Source organism: Panthera onca, chromosome B3 (assembly GCF_046562875.1).
Source record: "Panthera onca isolate mPanOnc1 chromosome B3, mPanOnc1 haplotype 2, whole genome shotgun sequence".
Classification (NCBI taxonomy): Eukaryota; Metazoa; Chordata; class Mammalia; order Carnivora; family Felidae; genus Panthera; species Panthera onca.
This window is the reverse complement of record NC_138344.1, coordinates 32,018,859-32,043,646: the sequence shown is the minus strand read 5'-3', so window position 1 is coordinate 32,043,646 and position 24,788 is coordinate 32,018,859. Positions and strand designations below refer to the sequence as shown.

At 57.8% G+C, this 24,788-nt stretch overlaps 1 protein-coding gene across 1 annotated transcript; it reads left to right on the top strand.

The window, feature by feature from the left end:
* Positions 1 to 200: 200 nt before the first annotated feature.
* On the top strand, positions 201 to 24,399 carry LOXL1 (lysyl oxidase like 1). Its single transcript, XM_060618095.3, has 7 exons — positions 201 to 1,687; positions 15,464 to 15,572; positions 18,467 to 18,604; positions 19,077 to 19,233; positions 20,041 to 20,136; positions 21,793 to 21,908; positions 24,059 to 24,399. The coding sequence occupies exons 1-7, from the start codon at positions 535 to 537 to the stop codon at positions 24,063 to 24,065; spliced, it is 1,776 nt and encodes a 591-aa protein (XP_060474078.1). The 5' UTR covers positions 201 to 534; the 3' UTR covers positions 24,066 to 24,399.
* The last annotated feature ends 389 nt before the right edge of the window (positions 24,400 to 24,788 follow it).

Below are 24,788 nucleotides of genomic sequence, written 5' to 3'. Positions count from 1 at the left end.
CCCCAGAGGCTCCTTTCTACTCCCTGCTCCATCCCTTCCTCAGAGGCAGGTCGGTGGCTTGGCTAGGAGTTCCAGGGACTGAGGGAGCACAGCAGCTGTGGGACAGGCAACATAGCTAAAAGCCGGCGGGCCATAGGGCCCCGCGGAGGAGGCCCCAGCAGGCGGACCAGGCTGCCTGAAACCTCCCAACGCTCCCAGCCTGTTGCTTATTCATTCAGAGTGGGAAAGCGCCAGCCCAGCGGCCAGCCAGTACCGGGCTGGCCATGTAAGGCCCCCAGGCAGTCCTGCCTGTCCGGTGCCCTGCAGAGAGCCTCGTGCAGCCCTGGGCACCGCCCCTGCCCTGCCCTGACCCCTTGGCCTCGAAATGCTGTCATCGGAGGAGCCGTCCCGCTCGGGACAAGGCCAGGATGGACAAAGCTAGAGCTGGGGCAGGCAAGGAGCCGTCCTGTCCTCGAGGCCGTGGGAAGAGAAGCACGTACAGGAGTACACTCCTGAGAGCCTCTCGGTCCACCAGGCCTCTGCAGAGGGGCCACCATGGCTGTAGCCCGAGCATGCTGGCAGCTGGGGGCCCTGGTGTGGGGCGCCTGCCTCTGCGTCCTGGTGCACGGGCAGGAGGCGCGGCAGGGGCAGGGCTCGGACCCGGGGCGCTGGCGGCAGCTGATTCAGTGGGAGAACAACGGGCAGGTGTACAGCCTGCTCAACTCCGGCTCAGAGTACGTGCCGGCCGGGCCCCAGCGCACCGACAGTAGCTCCCGGGTGCTGCTAGCCGGCGCACCCCAGGCCCCGCAGCGGCGCAGCCAAGGAGGCCCCCGGCGTCGGCAAGCCCCGTCGCTGCCCCTGCCAGGGCGCGTCGGCTCGGACACCGTGCGCGGCCAGGCGCGGCACCCGTTCGGCTTCGGCCAGGTGCCCGACAACTGGCGCGAGGTGGCCGTCGGGGACAGCACTGGCATGGCCCGGGTCCGCACCTCCGTCTCCCAGCAACGACACGGGGGCTCCGCCTCCTCGGTCTCGGCCTCGGCCTTCGCCACCACCTACCGCCAGCCGCCCTCCTTCCCTCAGCAGTTCCCCTACCCGCAGGCGCCCTTCGTCAGCCAGTACGAGACCTACGACCCCGCGTCGCGGACCTACGACCAGGGCTACGTGTACTACCGCGGCGGCGGCGGCGGCGGTGGCGCGGGGGCGGCGGCCGTGGCCTCGGCGGGGGTCATCTACCCCTTCCAGCCGCGGGCGCGCTACGAGGAGTACGGCGGAGGCGAGGAGCAGCCCGAGTACCCGCCGCAGGCCTTCTACCCGGCCCCCGAGAGGCCCTACGCGCCGCCGCCGCCGCCGCCGCCGCCGCCGCCCGCCGACGGCCTGGATCGCCGCTACTCGCACAGCCTGTACCACGAGGGCACCGCCGGCTTCGAGCAGCCCTACCCCGACCCGGGCCCCGACGCGCCGCCCGCCGGCGGCGGCGCCTACGCCGCCGACCCCCGCCTCGGCTGGTACCCGCCCTACGCCAACGTGCCGCCCGAGGCCTACGTCCCGCCGCGGGCCGTGGAGCCGCAGCCCCCGTTCCGCGTGCTGGAGCCGCCCTACCTGCCGGTGCGCAGCTCCGACGCGCCCCCGCCCGGTGGGGAGCGCGGCGGCGCGCAGCAGGGCCGCCTCAGCGTGGGCAGCGTGTACCGGCCCAACCAGAACGGCCGCGGTGAGTACCGTTCCGCGCCCCGCCGCCCACCCTCCGGGGGCACGATCGGTCACGGTCATGGCCAGCGAAACTGTTCCATGGGCCTCCCCTGAGCTAAGAAAGGAATTCCACAGCCACCGTGCGTCTCACCTCCCAACCTTCCCCGGGTCCTCTCATCGTTAGTGGCAGCATTTGACCAGGGAGGCCTGGGCTCTGACCCTGGCTTGATGGGTAGGGGCTGGAGGCCAAGCTTTGGGAGGAGGCACCTTCCAGACCTGGTTTGGGTCATCTGGGGACAAAGGGAAGGAGCCCTTCTCCCTGGCCCTCCCTCATTTCAATCAGGGCACCCTTGGAGATGCCCCCGGGCCAGCCACACAGGGTGAAGCAGGGAGCATCAACATCAGAAACCTTCAGGGTCAGCAGGGCCCTAGGGGATGCCCCTGGAGGTGTGGCAAGGTCCCAGGCACTCGCATCTGTGAGCTTGGCCTGGTTGAGCAGGAGGTTAGGGAGGAAGCCCTTCCCCTAGGCAAGAGTCCAGACTAGATGACAGGAGTTCCTTCAGAGGGACAGGGCCAGGGCCAGACTAGAGAGGTAGTGAGGCATTGGCCTGGGTGCAAAATTTAAGGGGATGTCAAAAAACTCAGTAATCAAGAAAAGTAATATTTTAATGGCATTTTTAGATCAACAGTAATGCAAACATTTAAAAAACCTGCGATGAACAAAATATCCAGCCTTTAAGAAGAGTTAGTGGTGCCATGCCAAGCCCTATTGGAGCCTGAGGCAAACTGAAAGCTCAGAAATACTGATCCTGCCTTTATTTAAACTTTTGATATTTTGTTCATCACAGATTTTTTGGCACTAGCTTTGGTTTTTAAAAGTATTGCCTCAAATACTACTCATCTTGGTTCCTGAATGTTTTGGCGCCCAGGCCAGTGTCTCACTCGTTTCGCTCAGCTCACTCTAGTCCTGGGCGTGGGGGAGAGTCCTGGGAGGGAGCTGCTGACAGGCCTCCCTTTTGGCATCTTTTGGGGGGAGAGGGGACGTGAAGACAGGACCTAGTCTAGGGAAGGCCCAAGCCGTCTGTACGTGAGAACACAGCGAAGGGGCAGATTTCCTTCTTCAGATGGACAACTCCACACATGCTCTTAGCAGGCAGGCTACTGTGGTGAGGGCCCACTTGTGGTCTGGCCAAGGTTAGCTGACTGTTGGCCCATCTTCTGCTGTCCTAGAATTCCCCCTTTCTGCCTCTGTAGCTGCCAGTCCAAAGTCAGCTTTGGTCAAGGTTTTCCGTGCAGTCCCCTGTGTGTCCACATCGCAACCCTGGCCTGCCTCCTCGAGGCGGCAGTCGGTGCCCCAATTCTCTGCTCGGTGCTGAGGTCGCTGCGCGGGACTCACCAGGGGAGGGCTAAGCCCTGCAGGGCCCAGGGGCACAGGTACACCGCCCACCCCCCTCTGCCAGCCTTTGCTACTCTGGCTCTGTCAGCACTGGGACTGCTGTCTTGTCTCCAGCCACACTGACCTGGGTGAGAGGCTGCCTCTTGGGGGTGGAGGTAAGGTTTCTGTCTCCCTAGGGGCAGCTGGAGCCCAAGGCTAGGGGTGAGGAAGGTCCACACTGGTAGCACCCACTCCTTCACATCCCTGGCATAGCACTCAAGTTGGGTGCTGAATCCCACTTCGAGAACCTGCAGGGGCTCAGGACAGGAGCTGGGGGCAGCGGGGGACTTCTGTGATGACGAGCATCCTCCTGCCCAGCGTGGCCTCACACACAGCTGGTCGTCACCAGGACCATCCTGCAGCAGGGTGCTTCATAGTTGTGCCTCATCTGCTCCTAGAGCTCCTTGGAGGAGAGGCCATCCCATCTAGAGGGAGCTAAGCTTTCACGGTGGCTCTCCTTAGAATACACAACCTCAGAGTGGGGCTCAGCCAGAAGTGCCCCACTTTCTGGGCAGGGGAGAAAACTGAGACCTCAGATGCCATAGCACTGCTGGCAGAGTCAGGCCTGGGGCTCCCATCTGTGCTCCAAGCCGGTGTGTTTTCTAGGGCCCCCTCTTTGGCCTGACAGTTCTTGAAGTTCAGAGGCCACCCGCCAGGGCAAGGCCAAGTCTGGATTGGGGGTGCTTGGCGCTTATCAGGGCCTCTGGTCTTGCTCTTGAGCCCCGCAGTTCATTTGGGGTTAAAGACATTTCCCCCTGAAGGTAGACTACCAGGCGCCCAGTGTGCTGATATGCATCCAATCCAGGCCGTGCTCTGGGGGAGGCATAGCATAGGGGACACATCAGTGCTATGGTTGGGCAGGCATTAGAGGGATGAGCTAGGGGGGCCCACACAAGGGGCCTCCCCAGTCAGGGGCTAGGGGCTCAGAGAGGACTTCCCAGAGGAGGAGGTACCCATGCATTGCTGCAAGCGATGGCCATCAGCATCCTCCAGGTGCTCCTTCCCCTAGTCATGGAGGGGATGGTGGGAGGGAGTTGGGGGGGGAGGGTACAGGCTAGTTTGGGGCTCACTGAGAAGCCAAAGAGGGAACAGTACCTTCTCCCCGATCGTTGGTTCCCCCTCCCCACCCTGCTAGGCCCAGACCATGGAAAATCCCAGTTAAGAGAAGGCCAAGCCTTGTGCTTGAGATCAGACCCCCAGGCCCGGTGTGGGAGTCCAGGGCAGATTCTCCGGGACTGACCTCATTCCTCCTGGCCACACACCCAGGGGTCTGAGGCTGGGTGCTGGCAGCCTGTGTGTGTGTGGGCGTGGATGTGTCCTCACAACACCAAACACATGTGCGCACCGCCCACGTCCCTCCATGTTTGGGCAGTTTCCAAGCGCCTGTCCAGAGCCCGGTTTATTCCTCTGGCGCCTTCACCCTCTTCCCTCCCACCCGGGGCTGGGGCTGCCCAGGCCTCCTGCAATACCATTGTCTCTGACTCTGAAACTTGTAACTGGAGAGAAAACCAGGAAACAGAGGCCCAGAGAGGGTCACATACTTCACCTGGCTCTCGGCAAATCCATGCAGAGACCTGGAGGGTGACTGGTGGATTCCCAGGCCCAGCTGTGGCCCCTGCCTTTCCCTCCACCATGGCCAGGCCCTCCTCTCCCAGCCCCTTTTCTCTGCTCCTGCCTCCCCATAGCCTCAGCTTTTCTGAGCTGGTGGTCTTTGGGCTAAGCTGACTCCTGGTCCCAGAAAACCACAACTCTTCTCGCAGGGCTCCCCTTTCCAGCCCCGGCCTCATTCCCCGGCCCTGGCAGCCCTGTGAAAGCAACATTGAGCCGCCTCCCTGGCCATTCTCCCGGGGCATCGCTGATGGCTGTGCCAGCCTTGCCTGGCGCCGTCCTCCGTCCCTGTCCTTGCATGGCCAATCAGAGCCCAGGAGGAAGCTGGGGCTGCTCTCAGCCTGTCCCCGGCCAGTCCCTCTACATGTGGGGCGGATAAATCCTTGCAGTGTTGACCGTATTATTCTCCCGCTGGAGAGAGTTTTATAACTCCCGAAGGCCTTCAGGATAAAACTTAAATGCCTCAGCCTATTGCTCTAGAACCAGAGGCATCTCTTTCCTTTTCTCCTCCCTGTCTCACGCCCCCACAGTCCCATGGGAACTGGGCTGCTCCTCAACCTGGATGTTTCACCTCCCTGCACACCCAGGGATGTTCCTAGGGTACTCCCCTCTCCATCTAGCGTCCTGCACTCAGGAAGCCAGACGGGGCCCCTTAGTCCCTGAGAGCAGCCCCAATGCCTGGCCCAGCCCCTACCCCCCCCCCACGCCCTCCAGGCCACCTCCCCATCTCCAGGTCACCTCCCTACTTCCACAGGGCTTGGAGTAAATGCAGGGAAGGACAGAAGCAGACCTCTACCCAGAAAGTGTCCAGAGTTCAGGCCCCAAGGCAGGGAAGATAATAACAACCCAGCCATTTGCTGAAGGGTACCCGCTGAGCTGGGTGGCTTAAATGTGCGATTTCATTCATTCTCACAGCCTCCTGGAAAGGTAGAGGTTATGCTCCTCTGGCACAGATGAGAAAACTGAGGCCTAGGGAGGTCTCACAGCTGTGCCGCTGAGCCAGAATTCAAACCGAGCCCGTCATCTCTGCCTTGCACGGAGATGACCCCAGGAGGACCCACACTCCACCTACGAGTGGGGGGTGGGGGGCAGGGAGAGAGCCTGGGCCTCCTCCACCAGCTCTCTGGGCCTCAGTTCCTCCAACTGCAACCCGGGGACAGAGAATGGCACTAGTGTTTGTGGGCACTTTGCACATCACCCTTCTTCATTCCCGCAGCAGCCCCACCAGCCAGCTACTGCTCTTTGCCCCATCTCATAGATAAGGTGACAGGCTCATTTGCTGATTATCACACGACCTCTTAGTAGTGAAACCAGGATGGCGGTCCCATCCTGGGTTCTTAACGGCCATACGTAGTTTTTTAAAATGTTAGGTATTCTTGCTTATCCCGCACTCCTCATTTATCTACTCATTCATTTGGTACTTCAACAGAGATTTGACTGTCTGCTGTGTTCCAGGCACTGTGGTGACAGGGTGAGATGGCACAGTGGATCTGCAAGGCCCTGGACGCAAAGAGTCCCTTCTCGGCGTGGTGTCCACAAAGCCTTGCAATTCTCACTGCAGGTTCCAGGGCATTTATTTCACAAGCACTTCTGTCATCGCTTACTAAGTGTCTTATACTCTTCCTGGAGCTTCAGGATTAGAGGCACTGAATCCTCAGGACAACCCTGGGTATCATTCATCCCCATTTTGTCGATGAGTAAACTGAGGCCCTCAGAGGTTAAGTGACTCGTCCAAGGTCACATCGCTGGTGACCACAGCTCAGCCTCCCTTCTTCCTTCCCTGAGGTTGCTTCGGGTGCTCCTTCAGGAAGAAATGGAGCCTTCAGGCCGAGGAAGCTGTTGTGAAGGCTCAGGCGAGCTGTGGCAACAGAGGGGCCTGGGTCCTCTTCCTGCTCCCTGTTTGGCAGTTGAAGGTCACTAGTGTCGGAACAAACAAGTTGTGTCCCAGGCAGCCTCGGCTCAGGCAGACTTCCTGTCTCCTCTGTTATCATCCAGTCGTAAGGCCACATCCTTTCTCCCCTGCTCTCAAACCCTCCATCCCTGCAAAAAGAGACAGTTCCTATTCTAAATAATAATAATAGCCGCTGATATTTCTTGAGCGCTGACTATGCCCCAGACACTATGCTAAGCATTTTGTTTTCTTTTTTTTTTTTTTTCTTTTTCATTTAATACCCCCCAGCAACCCTGTGAGGTAGAGAGTATTATCACCGCCATGGTGCAGACCAGGACTAGGCTAGAGAAGTTCACAGTCCCTCATCCAAGGACCCCAGCCGACTCTCTGGGAAGGGTATGGCTCCTGTCCATTGTTTCTCCCAGGTCTACACCTCCTGGAAAGCCAAAATTTGGACTTCTGCCTCAAGTTCGCAGGCCCCACACAGCCTTCGAGCAGGGTGGGGCGTCATCAGAGCCTTACGGGCACCAGGCTGCGGCCACACTCGACCTGGGAGTTCTGGCCTCTTGTCCCCACTCCTCCTTCTCCCCTAACCCCGGGGAGCCCCCATCTCAGTGTCCTCTCATCTCTGAAGGGGCCCCCCCGCCCCCGCCAGCAGCCCCGGCCTGAGTCCACCCCACTCGTGTCCAAGCCGGGAACACATGGGAAACTCCCCAGGGCAGTGTCGGAATGGCAGGAGAGGAAGGGAGGGAGGAGGCGGGTGGGCCGCCCAGGCAGCCCACACCTGCTTCCAATTCCCGCGCCGGGCATTCCTGCGGAGCGGCAGTCGGCTCAGAGGCCGGAAGGAAAGGCTGGGTCTTGTCGCCTCCCCTGCTCTGACCTAACAGCCTCCTCGCCGCAGGCAGCCGGACCCAGAGGGCCTTTTTGTACGGATTCGGGATCACAGGGCTAGGGTTGGGTCCGGGTCCTCTCCCCCTTGCTGACGGACACTCCGGAACTGGGCATTTTAGTGCCACCTAGAAATGAGGTGTCGGAACGCCAGAGCAGGAAGGGACTCGGGTGGGGAAGCCTTTGCCATCAGAGCCTCAGGAGACAACCCACCCTTCCTCCTGCTTGTAGACCAACTGGAACCATGAGTTTTCCAACCCCAAAGCTGATCCTTTGTCAAAAGAAAGGACTTTTGGAGTCAGTCCCAGCCTTTGCTTGGTAATGAAGTCTGCTCGTGCAGGCAGATGCCGCCAGACCCTGCAGGTACTGAGGCATGTGCTCGCCAGGGCACACAGGTGTCAGGCCCCGAGCTGGGTACAGAGAAGTCAGGGGTGCGTCAGACCCAGCCCTGTCCCCTTCGAGATCTCGGCCCAGCAGCCAGAAACCAGGCTACGGGGTGCAGGGGCCCAAGCCCACCACTAGCTCACCTGTGTCTCCAGCCCCCACCTGCCGTGCACCAACCCCCGGACCCACAACTGGGTGGCAGGTTTCTCATGAGGAAACTCATCCATTCAAGAAATATTTATGGGTTGTCTTACTGCATGCTGGGCACGGTCTAGAGCTGGGTCTTCATTAGTGAAATGAAAGAGACAAAACCGTTGCCTTTGTGGACATTATATTTTCATGCACAAACATAATAAATAGGTAAATAATAGAATGTGGTGAGCACTGATAAGATCTGGATGGGGAGGGGGGATGAGCAGGTTGCTGGTTAAGGTCGGCCTCAGGAAGGTGACATTGGAGCAGAGACTTGAAGAAGGCGAATGAATGAAACACTCAGCAATCAGGAAGGGCATTCCAGTAGAAGAAACAGCCAGTACAAAGGCCCTGAGGCAGGAATTCCTGGGGTGGGGGTAGGGGGGTTCAAGTGTGTTCCCGGTTTGCTCACAGCAGAGTAGCCCAGGAGTTAGGGGCGTGATAGGAGGCAGGTCAGAGAAGTAACAGGACCCTGGAAGACACTGTGAGGACTTGGGCTTTTACTCTCTATCCATTGGAGAGCTACTGCAGGCTTTGAGCTGAGCAGTGACATTTAAACAAGGTCTCTGACCACTAGGCGGGGATGGGCAGTGGGGAGGCCGGCAAGAGGCTGACAGGAGGCTGGTACAGAGATCGAGGCGGAGGTGACAGCGGCAGGCAGGGCGGGAACGACGGGGGTGGGGGTAGTCAGATTCAGGATCTCTTTTGGAGAGGGAGCTGATGGGGTTTCCTGATGGGCCGGATGTGGGGTGTAAGAGAAAGACAGGGGCCAGGCGTAACACAAAGGCGTGTAGCCTGCACAGCTAGGTCGCAGCTGCCATACGCTGAGATGCGAAGGCGGTGGCTGAGCAGGTTTCGTAAGAACGATGAAAGTTCAAGTCCCTGTGAAGGGTCTGAGGGGCAGGGAGGGACCCAGGGGACAGAAGCACCCACAAAGACTTCTGGAGGTAGGGGCAGGGGGCACCCCGCTGCCTGCAGGGGAAGGGAGGGCAGCAGGGGCAGAGGCTGTGTTCACACGGAGCAGAGTGTGAAGGGGTGAGGCGTGCAGGGAGGCAGCAGAGGGAAGGGCGGCTGACCTCCCCAAAGGTGAATGTCCGCCTCCTGCCAGCTCAGCCCCAGCCTGTTCCCATTGTCACTCATCTGAACGCACAGCCCCAGATCCCCTCCTCGGAGTTGGGCCCTGCGGCAGGGAAGAGTGAGGACTGTCTCTCCCAGTCGAGTGGGGGGCAGCAGACGTGAGCTGGCAGAGCGGCGGTCAGGACTGACAAGGTAGGCTTTGGGGCCTGAGGACTGTGTGCCCCTGCAGGGCTCTGGGTGCGTGTATAAGCCCGGAATTCCAAGATGAGACACCGTGGTGTCAGAGGCCAGGGGCAGAAGAGGTCAGGTTTGCTAGCGAGTTGCCTCCTGACCCTGCGGGCTATGAGATCTGAAAGGCCGGGTGAAGGCCAGACCACAAAAGGCTTCAGCTGCCACCCTGAGAAGTCTGCGCTTGATTCTGTAGGCAGTGGGGACCCACTGCAGGCTCTGGGCCTGGCTTTATGGCTCTCATGGCTCCTTCTCCCGGGCCGGGATCGCCCCTTCATGGTAGGATGTGGCGAACCCCACAGCCACCTTGCCGACCTGCTCGCCACACAGGGGTGGCACCACCGGCCCAACCCTGACAATTTAATGTCCTGATTATCAGATGATGATTTCACAGGGCTGGGAGCTGCCCGCCTCCACCCCGGAGGGCCTGTCAGCTCATCTCTGTGTGAGCTTGCTGCTTTCCCTACCTAAGGGCTCCTCTGGAGTCTGGCTGCTGAGCCAAAACATCCTGCTGCACACATATTTCACAACCCACTGACCGGTTCCTGCTGGACATTGTTTATCCTCCAGCCCCAGGCTCAAGAGATTAGGGCTATTTTGCATTCCACTTTCCTTCATCTGCTTCTTGTGAGCAGGAGGCCTGGGGAGGAAAGAGTTCAAAGGAGCTGAGGTTTATGGAACCCACAGAAAGGGGCAAGCCAAGAGGGAAACAGGTGAGGTGTGGGCAAGGGACAGGAATGTAACCACAGGCCCTCTGCACTGGGCAGCATCCAGGAACCGCTGAGCAGGAGGGAACAGATTTCTCATGAAGCAGGAAGGATTTAGGTCAGACAGTGGGAGAATTTCCTGGCTGCTGAAGTATCGTCTGTAGAGGTTGTGAGAGGTCTTGGGCTCTTGCCCGAGGCTGGGGAATAGACCAAAGAGCTCCTGAAAAGTCTTTTAATCTCCAAGTGTTTTGGGAGCCATCAAACTGCTCATGGGCAGGTTAGGCTAGTGTGTCCATAGTCCAGATGGGGAAACTGAGCCTAAGGAAAGGGAAGGGACTGTACAATGGGGGATTGGATGGGACGGCAAACTTGCCTTCTGATGTCTTTCCAGAGAAGGTCCCAGCCAAGTCCTGCCAGGGAAGAGGGAGACAGGCCTCAGCTTCCCCCAGGCTGGCATGTAGGCCAGCTTGGGGTGGGGAGCATGACCGACTGTCCAGAGCACCTTGTGAAGGGGCCCTGGATGCCCACTCAGAGGAAGCTCCAGGGACGGAGCAGGAATGCAGAAGAGCCTTATCCTCGGTTCTGTGTTTTCCCTGCCCTGGAGGGTCTGACGGGGTCCCCTCCAAGGCTGCCTGCAGCATGGCCTTGGGACCTGATTCACCTATGCCCAGCCCCTCCCCGGCGGAGCAGCAGCCTGGCTTCAGCTACCCCAAGGGCCTTTACTGCCCTCTGACTCAGTGTTCCTCTAACCCTGGCCCAGACCCTGGGGCAGCCTGAATCCCTATGTGCCCAACCCCCACAGTCAGCACATTGCTTCTGGGGAAGGGTGCCCAGGACTGGCCCAGAGCTCCAAAAGGCCTTGAGTAGGATAGAGAATGATCAGAGCTGGATAAATGGAGGCAGTGAGGCCTGGAGAGGACCCAGTCCTGCCTCGGGTCACGCAGAAAGCCTGTGACAGAATGGGGTAAGAGGCCAAGCTCCTGTCTGCCTCCTGGGAGCGGAAGGCAGGATGCTGTTGGTGACTAGGGACTCCTTGGGTAGCCTGGGCAGACCGTACAGTCACACTTGCCATGGTTGGCCCCATCTTGGGTGTCCAACCCAGAAGACTGGCCATATTGGCCACGGAGGGTGCACACTGTGGAGTCCTATTTAGCAATGACAAATAACGAGCTAGATAGATCTTAAAAGTTTATACATTGACTGAAAAATCAAGAAACAGGATGAGACTGTGAAACAATATCATTTATGTACTTTAAGGATACATACCCACCCCCAACACGGTGCAGATTTTATACAGAGACACAGATGTTCAGGGACATATTTGAAGGTCAGGGGTGATGATGAAGGTTAAAAAAAAATGTTATTCTGGGGCACCTGAGTGGCTCAGTCAGTTAAGCATCCAACTGCAGCTCAGGTCGTGATCTCACAGCTTATGAGTTTGAGCCCCACCTGGGGCCCTGTGCTGACAGCTCTGAGCCTGGAGCCTGCCTCGGATTGTGTCTCCCTCTCTACTCCTCCCCCACTTGTGCTCTGTCTCTCTCTCTCTCTCAAAAATAAATAAACACTAAAAAAATGTTATTCCAAAAGGGGGAGCCTTGTGTAGACCAGTGATAATGGTTTGTTTGCTCCAAAATGAGAATTATGCTGGATTCAGTCTCTGCATTTAAAGAAATGGGGGTGTCTGGGAGAAGTTCCCACTGGAACCCACTCTATAGAATCGCCAGTGCTAGGTCCAAGGGCGGCATGATTCCATATATTCTGGATAAAAGGTTCCAGGCCCTCCTCAAAATTGTATCTCCACAACCTGAGGGTTCTCCTGCCTTCCAAGTAAGCCTTACCCTCTCTCTAGAGACTTCCTTTTAAAATGCACACTTTTGGGGATGGGGGATAAGCACATGGTCCAGTTATAACTGTCTTTCACTCCACATTGGCCACCCTGCCTGGAGGGCCTGGTTGTACCCCATAAGCCAGAAACGGGAGACCAGTCCCCTATTCCTGCATCCGCGAGCCCCCACTCAAGCCTTCCCTCACCCCCTTGTGACAACACATGGGCTGCCCCCCAAGTCCCGGCCCTTGGGGGCTGAGATCTCAAGCCTGCAGGTCCCACTGCTGATGGAATGCCTCCTGGGAGAGCAGGCGGAGAAGGAGGCATTGTTCCTTCCTAGAGAAACATGCCAGCTGAGGGAAGGGCCTGGGGTTCCCAGGGGATCCCCTCCTCTGAAAGGCATAGGGGAACCCAGCCTGAACTCCCAAGGCTACTTTCTTTTCCAGCAGCTTCCCCCAGCGTGACAGAGGTGGAGTATGGCCAGGGGAAGCCAGTTAGGGGAGTCACAGGACCCCTGTGATGATCAGAGATACAGAACAAAGAAGATAAAATAATAGGAGTGATTCCATTTAAGTTCTAGAAAAGGCATAACTGTCTAAGGTGATTGAAAAGCAGATCAATGGCTACTTGGGGTGGTTGGGGGAGGAAAGAACTTACTGGGAAAGGCAGGACAGAACTTTCAGGGATGATGGAAACAATAATTAGCTTGATGGTCGTGGTAGTCACGCTGTGTATACCATTTGTCAAAACTTATCAAACTGTGTATCTTAAATCTGCATTTGACTGTGTATAGATTATACTTCAAAAAAGTTCATTTGTATAAAAAGAGTGATAAGTAGAGTCCTAGGAGGGGGTGGGGAGCTCCTCCTAGGGCTGCTGCAACTCACTGTGCAACCGTGGGCAAATTCATTGCCCTCTCTGAGCCTTGGTTCCCTCCAGCACCTCCATGTGCCCTGGAGCCTTGCAAGGAACAGGGTAAAATATGAAGTATTAAGCCACTAATCACTAAAGAAACTTGCCTGACAGAGGCCAATGGGACGGGGCAGTTAGTCAGCCCCAAAGCATGGTGGGTTGCCTGCTTAGGGGGTGAGTGGTACCCAGTGCAGGATCTGGAGGGAAGTAGACACAGGTAAATACGATGAAATCTAATTATAGATCAATACAGATCCAGCAGGGAGGCAGGAGAAGTATGTGAGCCTGGAATGTCTGCCAGTCAAGGGAGACTTCTTGGAGCAGAAGGCACCCGTGTGAATCTGCGATTCCTCAACAGTAAGAGGAAGATGGTCACCTGTGGCCAGGGCCAGGGCTCAGATTGTGACCAGCAGCTCTGAGCTGTCTGTCCTTAGTCTTCCTCCGGAATCCCCACATGTAGATGCTACAGGTGCCCCTCCCCCCATGGCTTTGGAATTTACAAAAAAAAAAAAAAAACAAAAACAAAAAACACACCTCCACCCACTCAGTTATAACCAACAAGGATTAATGATGTCAAAGCAATTCCCTAAAAATGGTTTTAAGTACAGAGTTTTTGGTCCATAATCTTGAGGTTCCGAGTTGTTGATAGGTGTCAGACCTCAGCGTGTGGCCAAAATTAGGGCTCAGTATAGGAGCAGGGTCGGGGCTCAGTCACAGGCCAGGAGTGGCACCAGCCCTCGCTGGCCCTGAGTACTTCTGGCCTCTTCCATAGCTGGCTTTTCTAACTTCCCTGGACTGCACAGCCACTCCATGGAGTGGCCTAGAGAGGAAGGGTCGGGCCAGAAAAGCTTTGAGGAGCCATCTGTGCATTGTTTATTGAAACCGGGCCTGGGGTGGGGGAGGCAGGCCGTCTGGTGCCAAATACTGGATCTCGTGAGGCTTCAGGCCCAGCTAACCCACCCCCACATGTTGCTATGGGAAAGGCACTTTGATGATGGGGAGAGGGACCATTCCCGTCTTCCTCACCTCCCCCGCCCCCCCCCCCACCCCACCAGAGGCTTCCGGGGACCAGAGTGCGAGAACCACCTTGGCACCGAGGTGGACCCTCGCTTTGAGGGCCCTAGGATCCCCTGGGAAATGACTGCAGGCATTCCTGGAGCTTGAGTAATGGGACCGAGGCTGGCCAAGACGGCCCCCCTCAGCCAGGAGCCACCTCATCCTCACCCACCCTTGTGCTCCAAGCTTCCTCTCCATTCCGAGTAGGTGAGATCACGCTGGCTGCCTGGACCAGGCTCCCGCATGAGGCCCAGACCCAGGGTGAGCGGGGCTGGGGTCTGGAGCCCAAGGGATGTGTGTGTGTGAGGGTCTGCCTCACCTTCGGGACCTGGAACCTGACAAGGGTTTTGGCAGCAAGAAGAGGGGCCGGAATCCGGTCTGTGTGACTCAAGTCCCCGTACCTTACTTGTCCCCCAAGAGCAGAGAGCTTGAAAGAAACTAAGCAACCTGTAGGCTCATGTCATTGCTTATCTGCCAGAATCCCCGAAGCCTGAGGGTGAGGGGACGAAGAGCCCCCGGCTCGCAAACCTGAAGTCAGTGGCCAAGCTGGGATGGAGCTGAAGGCTCTGGAGTGCCCCCTGCCCACCTCCTACCCCGCCCTGCCCCCACCACTCCTGCACACCCGGCACCAGATCAGATCTTTCCTTCTATATTCCAGTGCGGAGACGGTCTAGACACCTGAGTTTGGTTTCTGCTAATTCCTAATTACGCTCCCTGGGACCAAGTTGTGCACAGAGGTGGGGGAGGTGCAGGGTGGACAGATCCCTGGCTGTAGCATGTCCCAGGGTACAAATGATCACAGGAGCTGAGCAGACTCCCGACTTCCCTGGGTCCTGCAGGGGAGGAAGCTGGGCCCCTCAGGTTGCAGGCCAGAAGCTGCAGACAGGGGAGGGTGCGGTCAGGTCTGGGGGCCGATGGCAGGAAGAAAGGAATCCTGAAGAAGGTCGGGCTGGGCGCCCAGTCCGAGAATCCTGCCCTGTCAGCAGCCTGCTCTGGGGATGTGTTTTCCCACTAGCCCTTCCCTTCCTGTCCACCCCACTTGTGCCAACCAGCACTTACCTGGCCCTGCCCATGAGCTCTCTGGGACCCACGTGGGGCCAGAACCCAGGGCTCTCCTGGTGGTTCAAGAAGAAAGCTGTCTGCAGACGGGGGCTGGGGTCTGGAGGCCTGGGGAACAAGGACAGGGAGGTAGTGTCCGGAAATTGCTTGCTCCAACTTAGTCCTGCCTCCAGGCCCTTGTTCATGCTGGTCGCCCTGCCAAGAATACCCTTTCCTCTTCTCTGGCTCACCAAACCTTATCCTGCCTCCCAGACCTCGCTCACATCCCAGCTCTTCCAGGGGGCGCTCAGAGGCTCCCACAGCATGGAGGTCCCCCACCTCTCTGGCCCACACCTGAGCCCAGGGGAAACAGTTCCAGTCACACCCCTGGCTCAGGTTGGGAGGCTTCCTGGAGGAGGCGACAGCCTGTGTAGAGGAAGGAGAACAGCAAAGGGTGCTTGGGGATGGGGAGGTCTCTGGGCATTAGCCGTGGCCAGCCTGACACCCCTCGATGCCAACTCTTTCCCCCACCTCCATCTACCCCACTCCATCCCCAGGTCTCCCTGACTTGGTCCCGGACCCCAACTACGTGCAAGCATCCACTTATGTCCAGAGAGCCCACCTGTACTCTCTGCGCTGTGCTGCGGAGGAGAAGTGTCTGGCCAGGTAAGGAGGTGACGACGAAGCATGGAATGTCCGGACAGGCTCTGGGGCTCACCCTGAGCCTGTGCTCATGCCAGCCAGGCTGCCTACAGTCTGAATGACCCTGGCCAAGCCTCTGAGCCTCTCAGGACCCTGACCTCTTCATCTGTGAGCCTTGCCTGCCCGCAGGGAGTCAGGAAGAGAAGGGAACAAGTGAGCATTTCTGTATAGGTCACTATACAAGGAACTTTACTGGGGCATTTAATCTTCACTCCAGCCCTGAAAGTATGAAGTCGCCCCACGCAACTGGGGAGCAAAGAGAGGAACTAAAACTTTTCCAATCTGAGCTGCCTCACGAGAAGGTGCTCCCACAAGGACCCAGGGAAGTCCAATGGGGGAACGAGCCTTCAGGATAGAGGGCAGGAGTACAGAGCCCTCTCCAAGGAGGACAGGTGTGGCTCTCCAGCAGGGGCAGTGGGTGCGGGTGACAAAGGGGCCCCAGTTATGCGTGGCAGTAGAGAGACCGGGAAAGGAGACCAGGTTGCAAGAACCGGAAGGTGAGCACAGTCAACTCTCCGTTATTCCTGGGCGACTCTGCCTCCTGCAGCCCTTGCTTCTGAATTTATTAACGGCGAATATTCTGTTCAAATACATATGCTTTGGGGACATCTCCCTGTGCTAAAAGAATCTGTTAGAGATTACATTGTCCTGCCTCGTTTGTTGACATCTCTCTATGTTGAGAACATCTATTTTTCTTAATTACTTGCTGCCTTCCGCCCCCCCCCCCCCACCCCTTTGGAGTCTTTATTTACTTTCACTTTTCAGTATCTGGGAAGCCCTTTGGAATTTCCACATTTTCCCACTTACGGACTTGCTAGTGCACTGCCACTCAGTAGCTGACCACAAGGCCTTCTCTGTCTGTCACGGGATAAGATGCTTACACCAGATTGTAACTTCACCCACCGCTTCCTAGGTCCAGAATGTCTGGCCCTTGATCATGGGTGACCAAAAGCACGGAAAACGAAACTGCGGATAAGGAGGTCCACTGTACCACTCAGCTGGCCTGCCCAGTCAGGTCTGATCTCCCCTCAGTTGTCCCTGGGAAGGGAGCATAATGATCGTGTTCCTGCTGTCACCAGTCCCTCCAGCAGTGAGCACCTGACAGCCTGCAAGGCAGTCCACTGAAGCTGAGTTTTGAGGAGTTTGAGTCAAAGCTAAATTATCATCCCATCTTCATGAAGCACCCTGTGGGCCCAGACCCGAGCTCCCAGATGGGCTGGGGAAGAGGCAGCCCGGCCCCCTGTCCTGGGCCACTGGAGAGCGGCCCCTCAGCCGTCCCGATGACAGGACCCAGTCACAGAGAGTGGGAGGAGAGCTGGCATGAGTGGCTGACGGTCAGAGGAGGAGAAAATGGTCAGAGGAGGAAAGGCCAGCAAGGGCCGAGGCGGCAGAGGAAGCTGGGCGCGGGGCACAAAGCTAGAAGAGCCAGCGGAACTGAGGCCTGGGATGGTGGGGCTCCCCGGGATCACGGGCGGCGTGGGCTGCAGGCAGGGCCCAGACCAGGGAGGGGACGTGCTCCAAGTCTCACCGCGAGTTTGTGGCCAAGCCGGGCCTAGAACGTAGACCCTGACGGGTTCCCACGGTGTGCTGGGCTGAACAGAAGGGCAGGATTTAACTGAACAGAGGGAAGGAGGATGTTTTGTTCCAACCCAGACACAGACAGATTCCAAGCCTCCCCCAGACAAGGCCAAGGGCCTTACGTCCTGGCAGACGGGAGCCTGCACCGCCTGTTGTGCAGACATCCTCTCAGAGAGAGCTGATCCCCACAACTGGCCACCTCCTGCCTCTGGCTTTAGGGCCCAGACCTTAATGAGTGCCAGGGGAGTGCCCCTGAGGCCGGCCTGGACGATTATCAGCAGTACTCTGACGAAGGGGGGGAGCTCCAGTCAGCCCTTCTGCACGTGTGTGTCTCTGTCTGCCTCCCTCCCCTCGCTGCTGTCCCTCACGCCTCTCCTCCCCCTCCCTTTCTCTTTTCACAAAGCCCATGTCAGCTGGGAATTGGGGGTCAGCAAGCAAATTGTGAGCAGGCAGTCTGCCTCAGACCTATGCTCCCCAAACAGAAAAGGGCAGATCGTTGTTCCAGAAGCCACACCGTCAGGGAAAGGACCTAGTCACACCCACCTAGCTCAGAGGAGCATGTGGCATCAGGCTGTGCCATAGGCAGTGCTGTTAGAGCTGTGATCACAGGCCATCAAGGGTCTTCTTGGGGGGGCAATCAAGGCAGACTTCCTGGAGGAGGGAGCCTGTGTCGCGCTTAGGAGGCTGGGTGAGTTCTGGGTCCGACGAACAGCACGGGCAAAAGTATAGATTAGCATGAGTGAAGTGTGTTTTTGAGAAACAGTGTCTGAAGCTGGAACCCAGGATGTGTGGGGGAGCAGCAGGGCAGACAGGAACAGGAAAGTGAAGAGACTCTGACATGGAAGAGCCCGAGCCTGTGTCTTAGTTTTGCACCTGAGACATGCCGTACTTTGGTCAACAACCGGGGCCCCATCCAGAGGAGGGACCACTTATCAGAATCTCCTGGATGGGCCCATTCTTAAAAAGCCCTCCAGAGATATCGATAGGTCCCCCCACCCCCAGAGGCTGTCCCCCACCGAGAGTCACCTGCAGATGAGATTGTCATCGCCAGACCAGACGCTGCTTTAGAAAGACTCCGCTGGCAGCTGCCGGCCACAGGGTGGAAGCCGCAAAGGAGGGTACAGCCAAGCCCGTGTGGTCAGGAGAGACGGGAAGAGACCTGAGCCCCAGCCTCAGTACAGGGAGTCAGTTGTGAGGACGGTCAGGGACAGGTCAGCTGGCTCTGGGCGTTGGTGACACGGCACCCAGCCCCACCTCGGTCCCCCACCCTGTCCCTGCAGCACGGCCTACACTCCCGAGGCCACTGACTACGACGTGCGGGTGCTACTCCGCTTCCCCCAGCGAGTGAAGAACCAGGGCGCCGCGGACTTCCTCCCGCACCGGCCGCGGCACGCCTGGGAGTGGCACAGCTGTCACCAGTGAGTGGGGCCCTCTTCTCCCCCATAGGTGCCCGGGGAGGGGCAGGTGCTGGCGGGAGGGCCGGGTGGGGCCCCTCCTCTCCCCCCACCTCGTATGTGCTCAGGGAGGGGCAGGCGCTCCCGGGAGACATTTGCTGCCATGGATCCACCACTGGGGCAAGAGTTCCTTAGCAAAAGCTAGACTGCAGGAGGGGGACCTAGGAGGATCGGTCTTAGGGGACAGAAATGTCTAGAGTACGGGGAATTGCCCGAGGGAGGCTGGTACAGGTGGGAGCCCAAGAAGGACGCGAGGAATCCTGAGGGGGTGCCCTCCCAGGGGACCCGGCCAGGTGGGGAGCCCCAGAGACCCTGCCCTGAGGGACACGGGGAACTAGGGAGCCCCAGGAGCCCAGACTGGTCAGGAGGCGGTGTCACAGGAAGCCCAGGGGTGACTAGGCCCCCTTCTTTCCCTCCTCTTGTCCTCTGCCCCCAGGCATTACCACAGCATGGATGAGTTCAGCCACTACGACCTGCTGGATGCAGCCACAGGCAAGAAGGTAGCCGAGGGCCACAAGGCCAGCTTCTGCCTGGAGGACAGCACCTGTGACTTCGGCAACCTCAAGCGCTACGCATGCACCTCTCACACGCAGGTCCGGCCAGGCGAGGGCACCGCGGTGGGGACACGGGAGCATGGGGGTGAAGCCTGCCCAGGGGAGTGGGGCCAGGGGGGACCAGGGAGCGGAGAGCGATGTCCAGCTGGGCCAGGCTGAAGACGGGTCAGCGCCAAGGCTCCACTCAGCTCCGTCAGAGCAAGGGTCTTCTCACGGGTCATCAGGCCACCACAGGGCCCTGTGGGGGCCGCCCACCCCCCTCCCCTGCCTGGGCCCCTCCCTGCATCGCCTCCCAGGTGTGCTGCCCAAGGAGAGAAAGGAACATTGCAGTGAAATGTAGATGGCGTGGTGTTCCATTGCCTGGTCGTCCACCCAAATCCACCTTTCTATCAGTCTGTCCAAACATCCACCGAGTGTCTATCTGTCCTGCCCCTCTGTCTCTTCATCCAGTCCTCCATCCATCTCTCCAGCCATCCCCCTCCTTCAGTCCCTTCCGCCTGGCTATTATACCTCCCTGTTGTCTCTCTGGTCTATCCACCCACTGGCTTCAGAAGGGACACACCCTGGGGCACCTGGGTGTTTAGGTCGGTCGAGCGTCTGACTCTTGATTTCAGCTCATGTCATGATCTCACGGTTCTTGGGTTTGAGCCCCGCACCCGGCTCTGGGACTCTCTCTTTCCCTCTCTCCCTCTCTCTCAAAAATAAAGAAATAAACTTTAAAAAAATTTAAAAAAAAAAGGGACACACCCACTCTGAACAGCTACCCCGGGCCAGAGGAAGGTGGGGCCAGACTGCTGGAAAGGCACAGGGTGGCACCCCAACCTTGATCCTGTCCCCTCTTCCCAGGGCCTGAGCCCCGGCTGCTATGACACTTACAACGCGGACATCGACTGCCAGTGGATTGACATAACTGATGTGCAGCCCGGGAACTATGTCCTCAAGGTGGGCCTCCTGGTCTGGGCCACTCCCCCTACTATTGCTTGTGCTCAGTGCCCCTGCCTCTGGGATATGCTTTAGCCACTGGGGCACCCCCTCCTCCCCCAGCTGCTGAGGTGGCATCCTGGACATCAACCTGGAGTGGGGGTCTCCTCTTCTCCCTGGAGGCTCTTAGCCTGAGGCCGACAGAGCCTCTCTTTCCATAGAGACACCAAGGCACCTTCGGCCCAGGTGCGGTGATGCTATAGGAGGCAGTGACACTGTCTTCCCTAAGCGACAGAGGATTTGAAGTGCGGTGCACCCCCCTGTCTGCAGACAGGGCAGGCTTTGTGCCATCTGGAAGGGGACCCTGCCATTCTCTGAAGAGACCCTCCACTCCTCACAGTGACCCCTGCAAAGCCCAGGGCTCCTGTGACCAAGAGTCCCTTCTGGCCTGAACCCCTCCTGCAATGAATGCTACTCCAGAGCCACTTCCCTGGGGGTGGGGTGAGAGTGGGTAGAAAAGCATGTTATGGACACACAGCCCCATGTGGTACATCCATGCAGGCTGTGCTGGGGCCGGGGCATCACGGTCTCACCTGGGGAAGTCAAAGGTCAGCCTCCTCTGTGAAGGTGCAAAGCAAAGGTGGGGAACCATTCCACCAGGACCCCTGGACCCGCAGCTCCACACCCCAGAGCAGCAAAGACAGAGCTGTGAGCAGTGACGATGGGCTTGGGAGGTGCTCTAACCTGCATGAACACAGCCTGTCGGGAAAGCTGCATTCAGAACACAGCAACCCGGAAGCCACTGGTTACAGTCCGGTCCCAAGCACCTCCCAGCAGGCTCAGAGGCCCCTCTGCTCAACTCACCCAGGGGCCAGGGTGCTTCTCCTTCCCTTGGTTCATCCACTCACCAGATGTGTACAAAGGCCCCTCTGAGTTCCAGGCACTAGGGACTGGAACCGCATAAGTAATGCACAATTCCTGCCCTTGGGGAGTGTAAAGGATTTAAAAGTAACATGTTCTTCCATGTTCTGCAGATATAAGTCTGGGTGTAGCCTACCCCAGTGAAGCGCCCCCTCCCCAGTTAATCCGACGTTTAGAAGGCTTCCTGTGTCCCAGTGGTTCTTCAGACAAAAGGCACGGGTGGGCCATCATCTCACTGAGCATCAGGTTCTCCAGCTCCAGGGTGGGAGATGCCACCTGGCAGAGGCAACCCTTCCATCGGTCATGTAGACAGGCATGGGTGGTAACAGGGTGCCAGCCTCAGACTCAGGAGACCAGCCTTGGTATCCCTGCCCAGCCCCTGCCCCCCATTCACTGCTGTGTTCCCTGGGGCAGTGACTCAACCTCTCTGACCCTGAGTGCCCAATGGAGGGCCCACCTGGCCCAGGCTCTGGCTCCGGGGAAGCTTCCCACATTCCTACAAGGGTGATCTGGCGATGTTTTCTTTGACCACGAGCTGTCTCTTCTTTCCTCTCTCTCTTTCCATGTCTCTCCACCAGTGTGGCTCTGTCTCCGTACCTCTTGGTCTTGAGGGGTCTTCCTCCATCGTCCTATATCCTTCTGTCATCTGTCTCCTCCACGTCTGTCTGTCTGCGTCTCCGGGGCCTTCCCTAATGACCAGGTGAAATGCAGCCCTCTGACCAGGTCCCTTTGCCCTCTGCTCCCCTTCTTCTTCAGGTTCACGTGAACCCGAAGTATATTGTTTTGGAGTCTGACTTCACCAACAATGTGGTGAGATGCAACATTCACTATACAGGTCGCTATGTTTCTACAACAAACTGCAAGATTGTCCAGTAAGTGCACACCCACCACCCTCCCCTCCCCAGCCCCTTTTCTACCCTTGAGGTGGGGGGGGGGGGAAGGGGGGGAGGGAGAGCGGCAGGCAGGGCTGCATGAAATACACAAGATACCTGTGCTTTGGGTCACCTTCCTAGCCAAACCCAGCTGCGCCTGGGCCCAGCCCACAGGCTAAGCAGGAGGAGCCTCGTCCATGCCAGCCCCAGGCTGAGTGCTCGAGGTGGAAGCCGGGCCCTGGCGTGCTGATCTGGGGCCAGATTGTGTGGCTCCAGGTGGGAACCAGCAGGAGGCAGCATAATTGGGTGGAAGTCTGCAGTCCTGCCTCTGAGGCTTCCTCGCTCTGTGACCATTGGGCAGTTCGCCTCACCTCTCCGAACTACTTTTCGCAACTACAAAATAGGCCCTTCCCCTGTAGGCTTGTGAGACCGAAAGATTGAAAGGCCTGATGTCTGCGGGTTGGAGAATCCTTCATAACGGTGCTCAGTGAATCGTTAGTGGCCTTATCAAGTGGATTGAGTTAAACAGCCCCGCGTTAGAACTGATACTGGCTGGAATGAGCTTTCATCCACGCCTGGGCCCAGTGGTAGGGGAAGCTGATGCACTCTGGCCCAAGCCTTTGGCGGGGGTCCTCAGTTGCCACTTTGCAGAGGGACCCTCTGCTTACAAACTCACAAAGAAACCCCACCCCACCCATGTGAATTTAAAATGATCAGACCACAGCAACTCTTTTCCATTTAAAAACAAACAAACAAAAAGCCCAGGAGTTGCTTTAGGCCATCAGCTGGGTGACAAATGGCAGAGATTCCAAGGCCCAGAGAGTCAGCATATGCTTATCAATGATTGACAGGTAGGAAGTTTAGCCTGTGACCGGGCTCAAGGCTCAGTGTGTGACCAGGGGCAGGGCTCAGTGTGTGACCAGGATTAGGGCTCAGTGTGTGACCAGGATTAGGGCTCAGTGTGTGACCAGGATTAGGGCTCAGTGTGTGACCAGGGTCAGGGCTCAGTGTGTGACCAGGATTAAGGCTCAGTGTGTGATCAGAGTCAGGGCCCATTTAGATACAGCCCTTTTACCCTTGGCTGCTACCATTAAACTAACTGTTCACACACACCACCCCCACCCCCACCCCCACTACACCACGTATGCTAAAAATGAGAACAGCAGCCTCTAGTTGAATACAGAGATCAGATTCCTCATAAATTGAATTTGATCAAAATTGTCAAGGTCACAGAGTCTGTCTAAAACAACAGACTCCTGCCCCATCCCTGGCAACTTGGCTCTCTCATAGGCCTGGGTTTCTGACCTCCTTCCTCCTCAGGGCCTCTCTTATTCAGCCATTCCCAGTTCAGGGGCCATCTCAGTGGTAGAGGGCCTCTGGGAAGCAATTCTGGGGAAGGAGAAAGAGGAAGGAAGGAAGGAAGGAAGGAAGGAAGGAAGGAAGGAAGGGGCACATAAGAAAAAAGGGGGTCGAGGGATACACAGGGAAGCAGGGAGCCTGCATCCCTCTCTTGTCCTGCCTGCTGCTGGGAAAGGTGGATTGAAAAGCATCCCATTTTCCGGTGATGCCATGAGCTAGGCCCCTCAGCAGGGCAGACAGAGAAGCAGCCCCATGCACCCCTCCAGCTCCCCTGGGGCCTGCGGGCCAGGGAAGGCTGAGGCCCTTCTTTCCAAGCCCTTTACATAAGTGCTTGGAAAGGCTCAGGTCTTATTAGAGCGTCTCTGCTACCCTGACCGCAGGCGGGCGGCCGGGCCAGCGCACAGGAAGCCGGACGCAGTGTTCCCAGAAAGGCCATGGGACTGACGCCTGTGGGTTTCGCTCATGTTTCTGAAACGGAAGAAGGAGGCTTTTTTGAAAAGTACTGAGTTAGAAAAAAAAAAAAAAAAAAAGTGTTTCCAGACAGTAGCAGCTCTACTAATGGCCTAGAAAACACTGTGGAACTCGGGGCATGGGAGGGGGTGGTGCAGAGACCACACCCTGCGTGGGTCGGTGAGTCCATGAAACCCCTCTTCTTGAAGCTGGGGCCTCCCGTCCCAGGGATCTGGGCTGTGGAAGGGGAGCCCTCAGCTTGGGAGGCAGAGGTGGGCTTGCTGACAGTCGAGTGAGGGGTCCTGCCCTGCAGCCTACCACTGTTCTCTTTCTTTCCTTAGATCCTGATCTCGGAGAGGATGGACACACGGCCAATGTCCCCACTTCCCAAAGCCGGCCCGGCTCCCCAGGAAGCCTCCTGCCAGGACAGACCTGGCCCCGAGGGGCCCAGCCCCCACCCACAGGCAGGGGCAGCTGGAAGCCACAGGCATCCCTCCCTGCCGGCCTCAGGGAGCAAACGCAGACCGAAACCACAGGGATTCCGGATGCCAGGCCCAATTTTGTACTTAACTCTTCTCTACAACGTTATTTTGTCGATGGTTGGTTTTTATTTTTTGTATTTTGGCCTTACCACAGAGCAAGATTGCCCAGGCCCCGGGCTGAATAAAACAAGGTTTTTCTACTCTGTGGTTCTGCATGTGGCCTGCCGGCTGGACTGGCCAAAGCAAAGTTGGGCTCAGGGGACATCCTCGGGCTTCTTCCTTCCCCTAGCAGAATGTGGAAATGGCAGCCGCCACCTTCCAGGACCACAGCTTGACCAAGAGGGCATCCAGCCCAGTGTGGAAACCCCGTGGGTTTATCCCAAGGCCAAGCCCACAGTGTGGGAAGGGGCCCACATCCCTGAGAGAGGGGTCCTGGCAGGATGGGGTGGGCAGCTCTAGCCCACTAACCCCTCCTCGGGGTCTCCTTCCTCTGCCTCCCCTCCTCCTGCAACCTCGCCATCCCCCCCCCCTCACTTTCTCCCACAGTCGCTCACTCTTCCAGCCACCTACTGTCTTACTTACATATTGA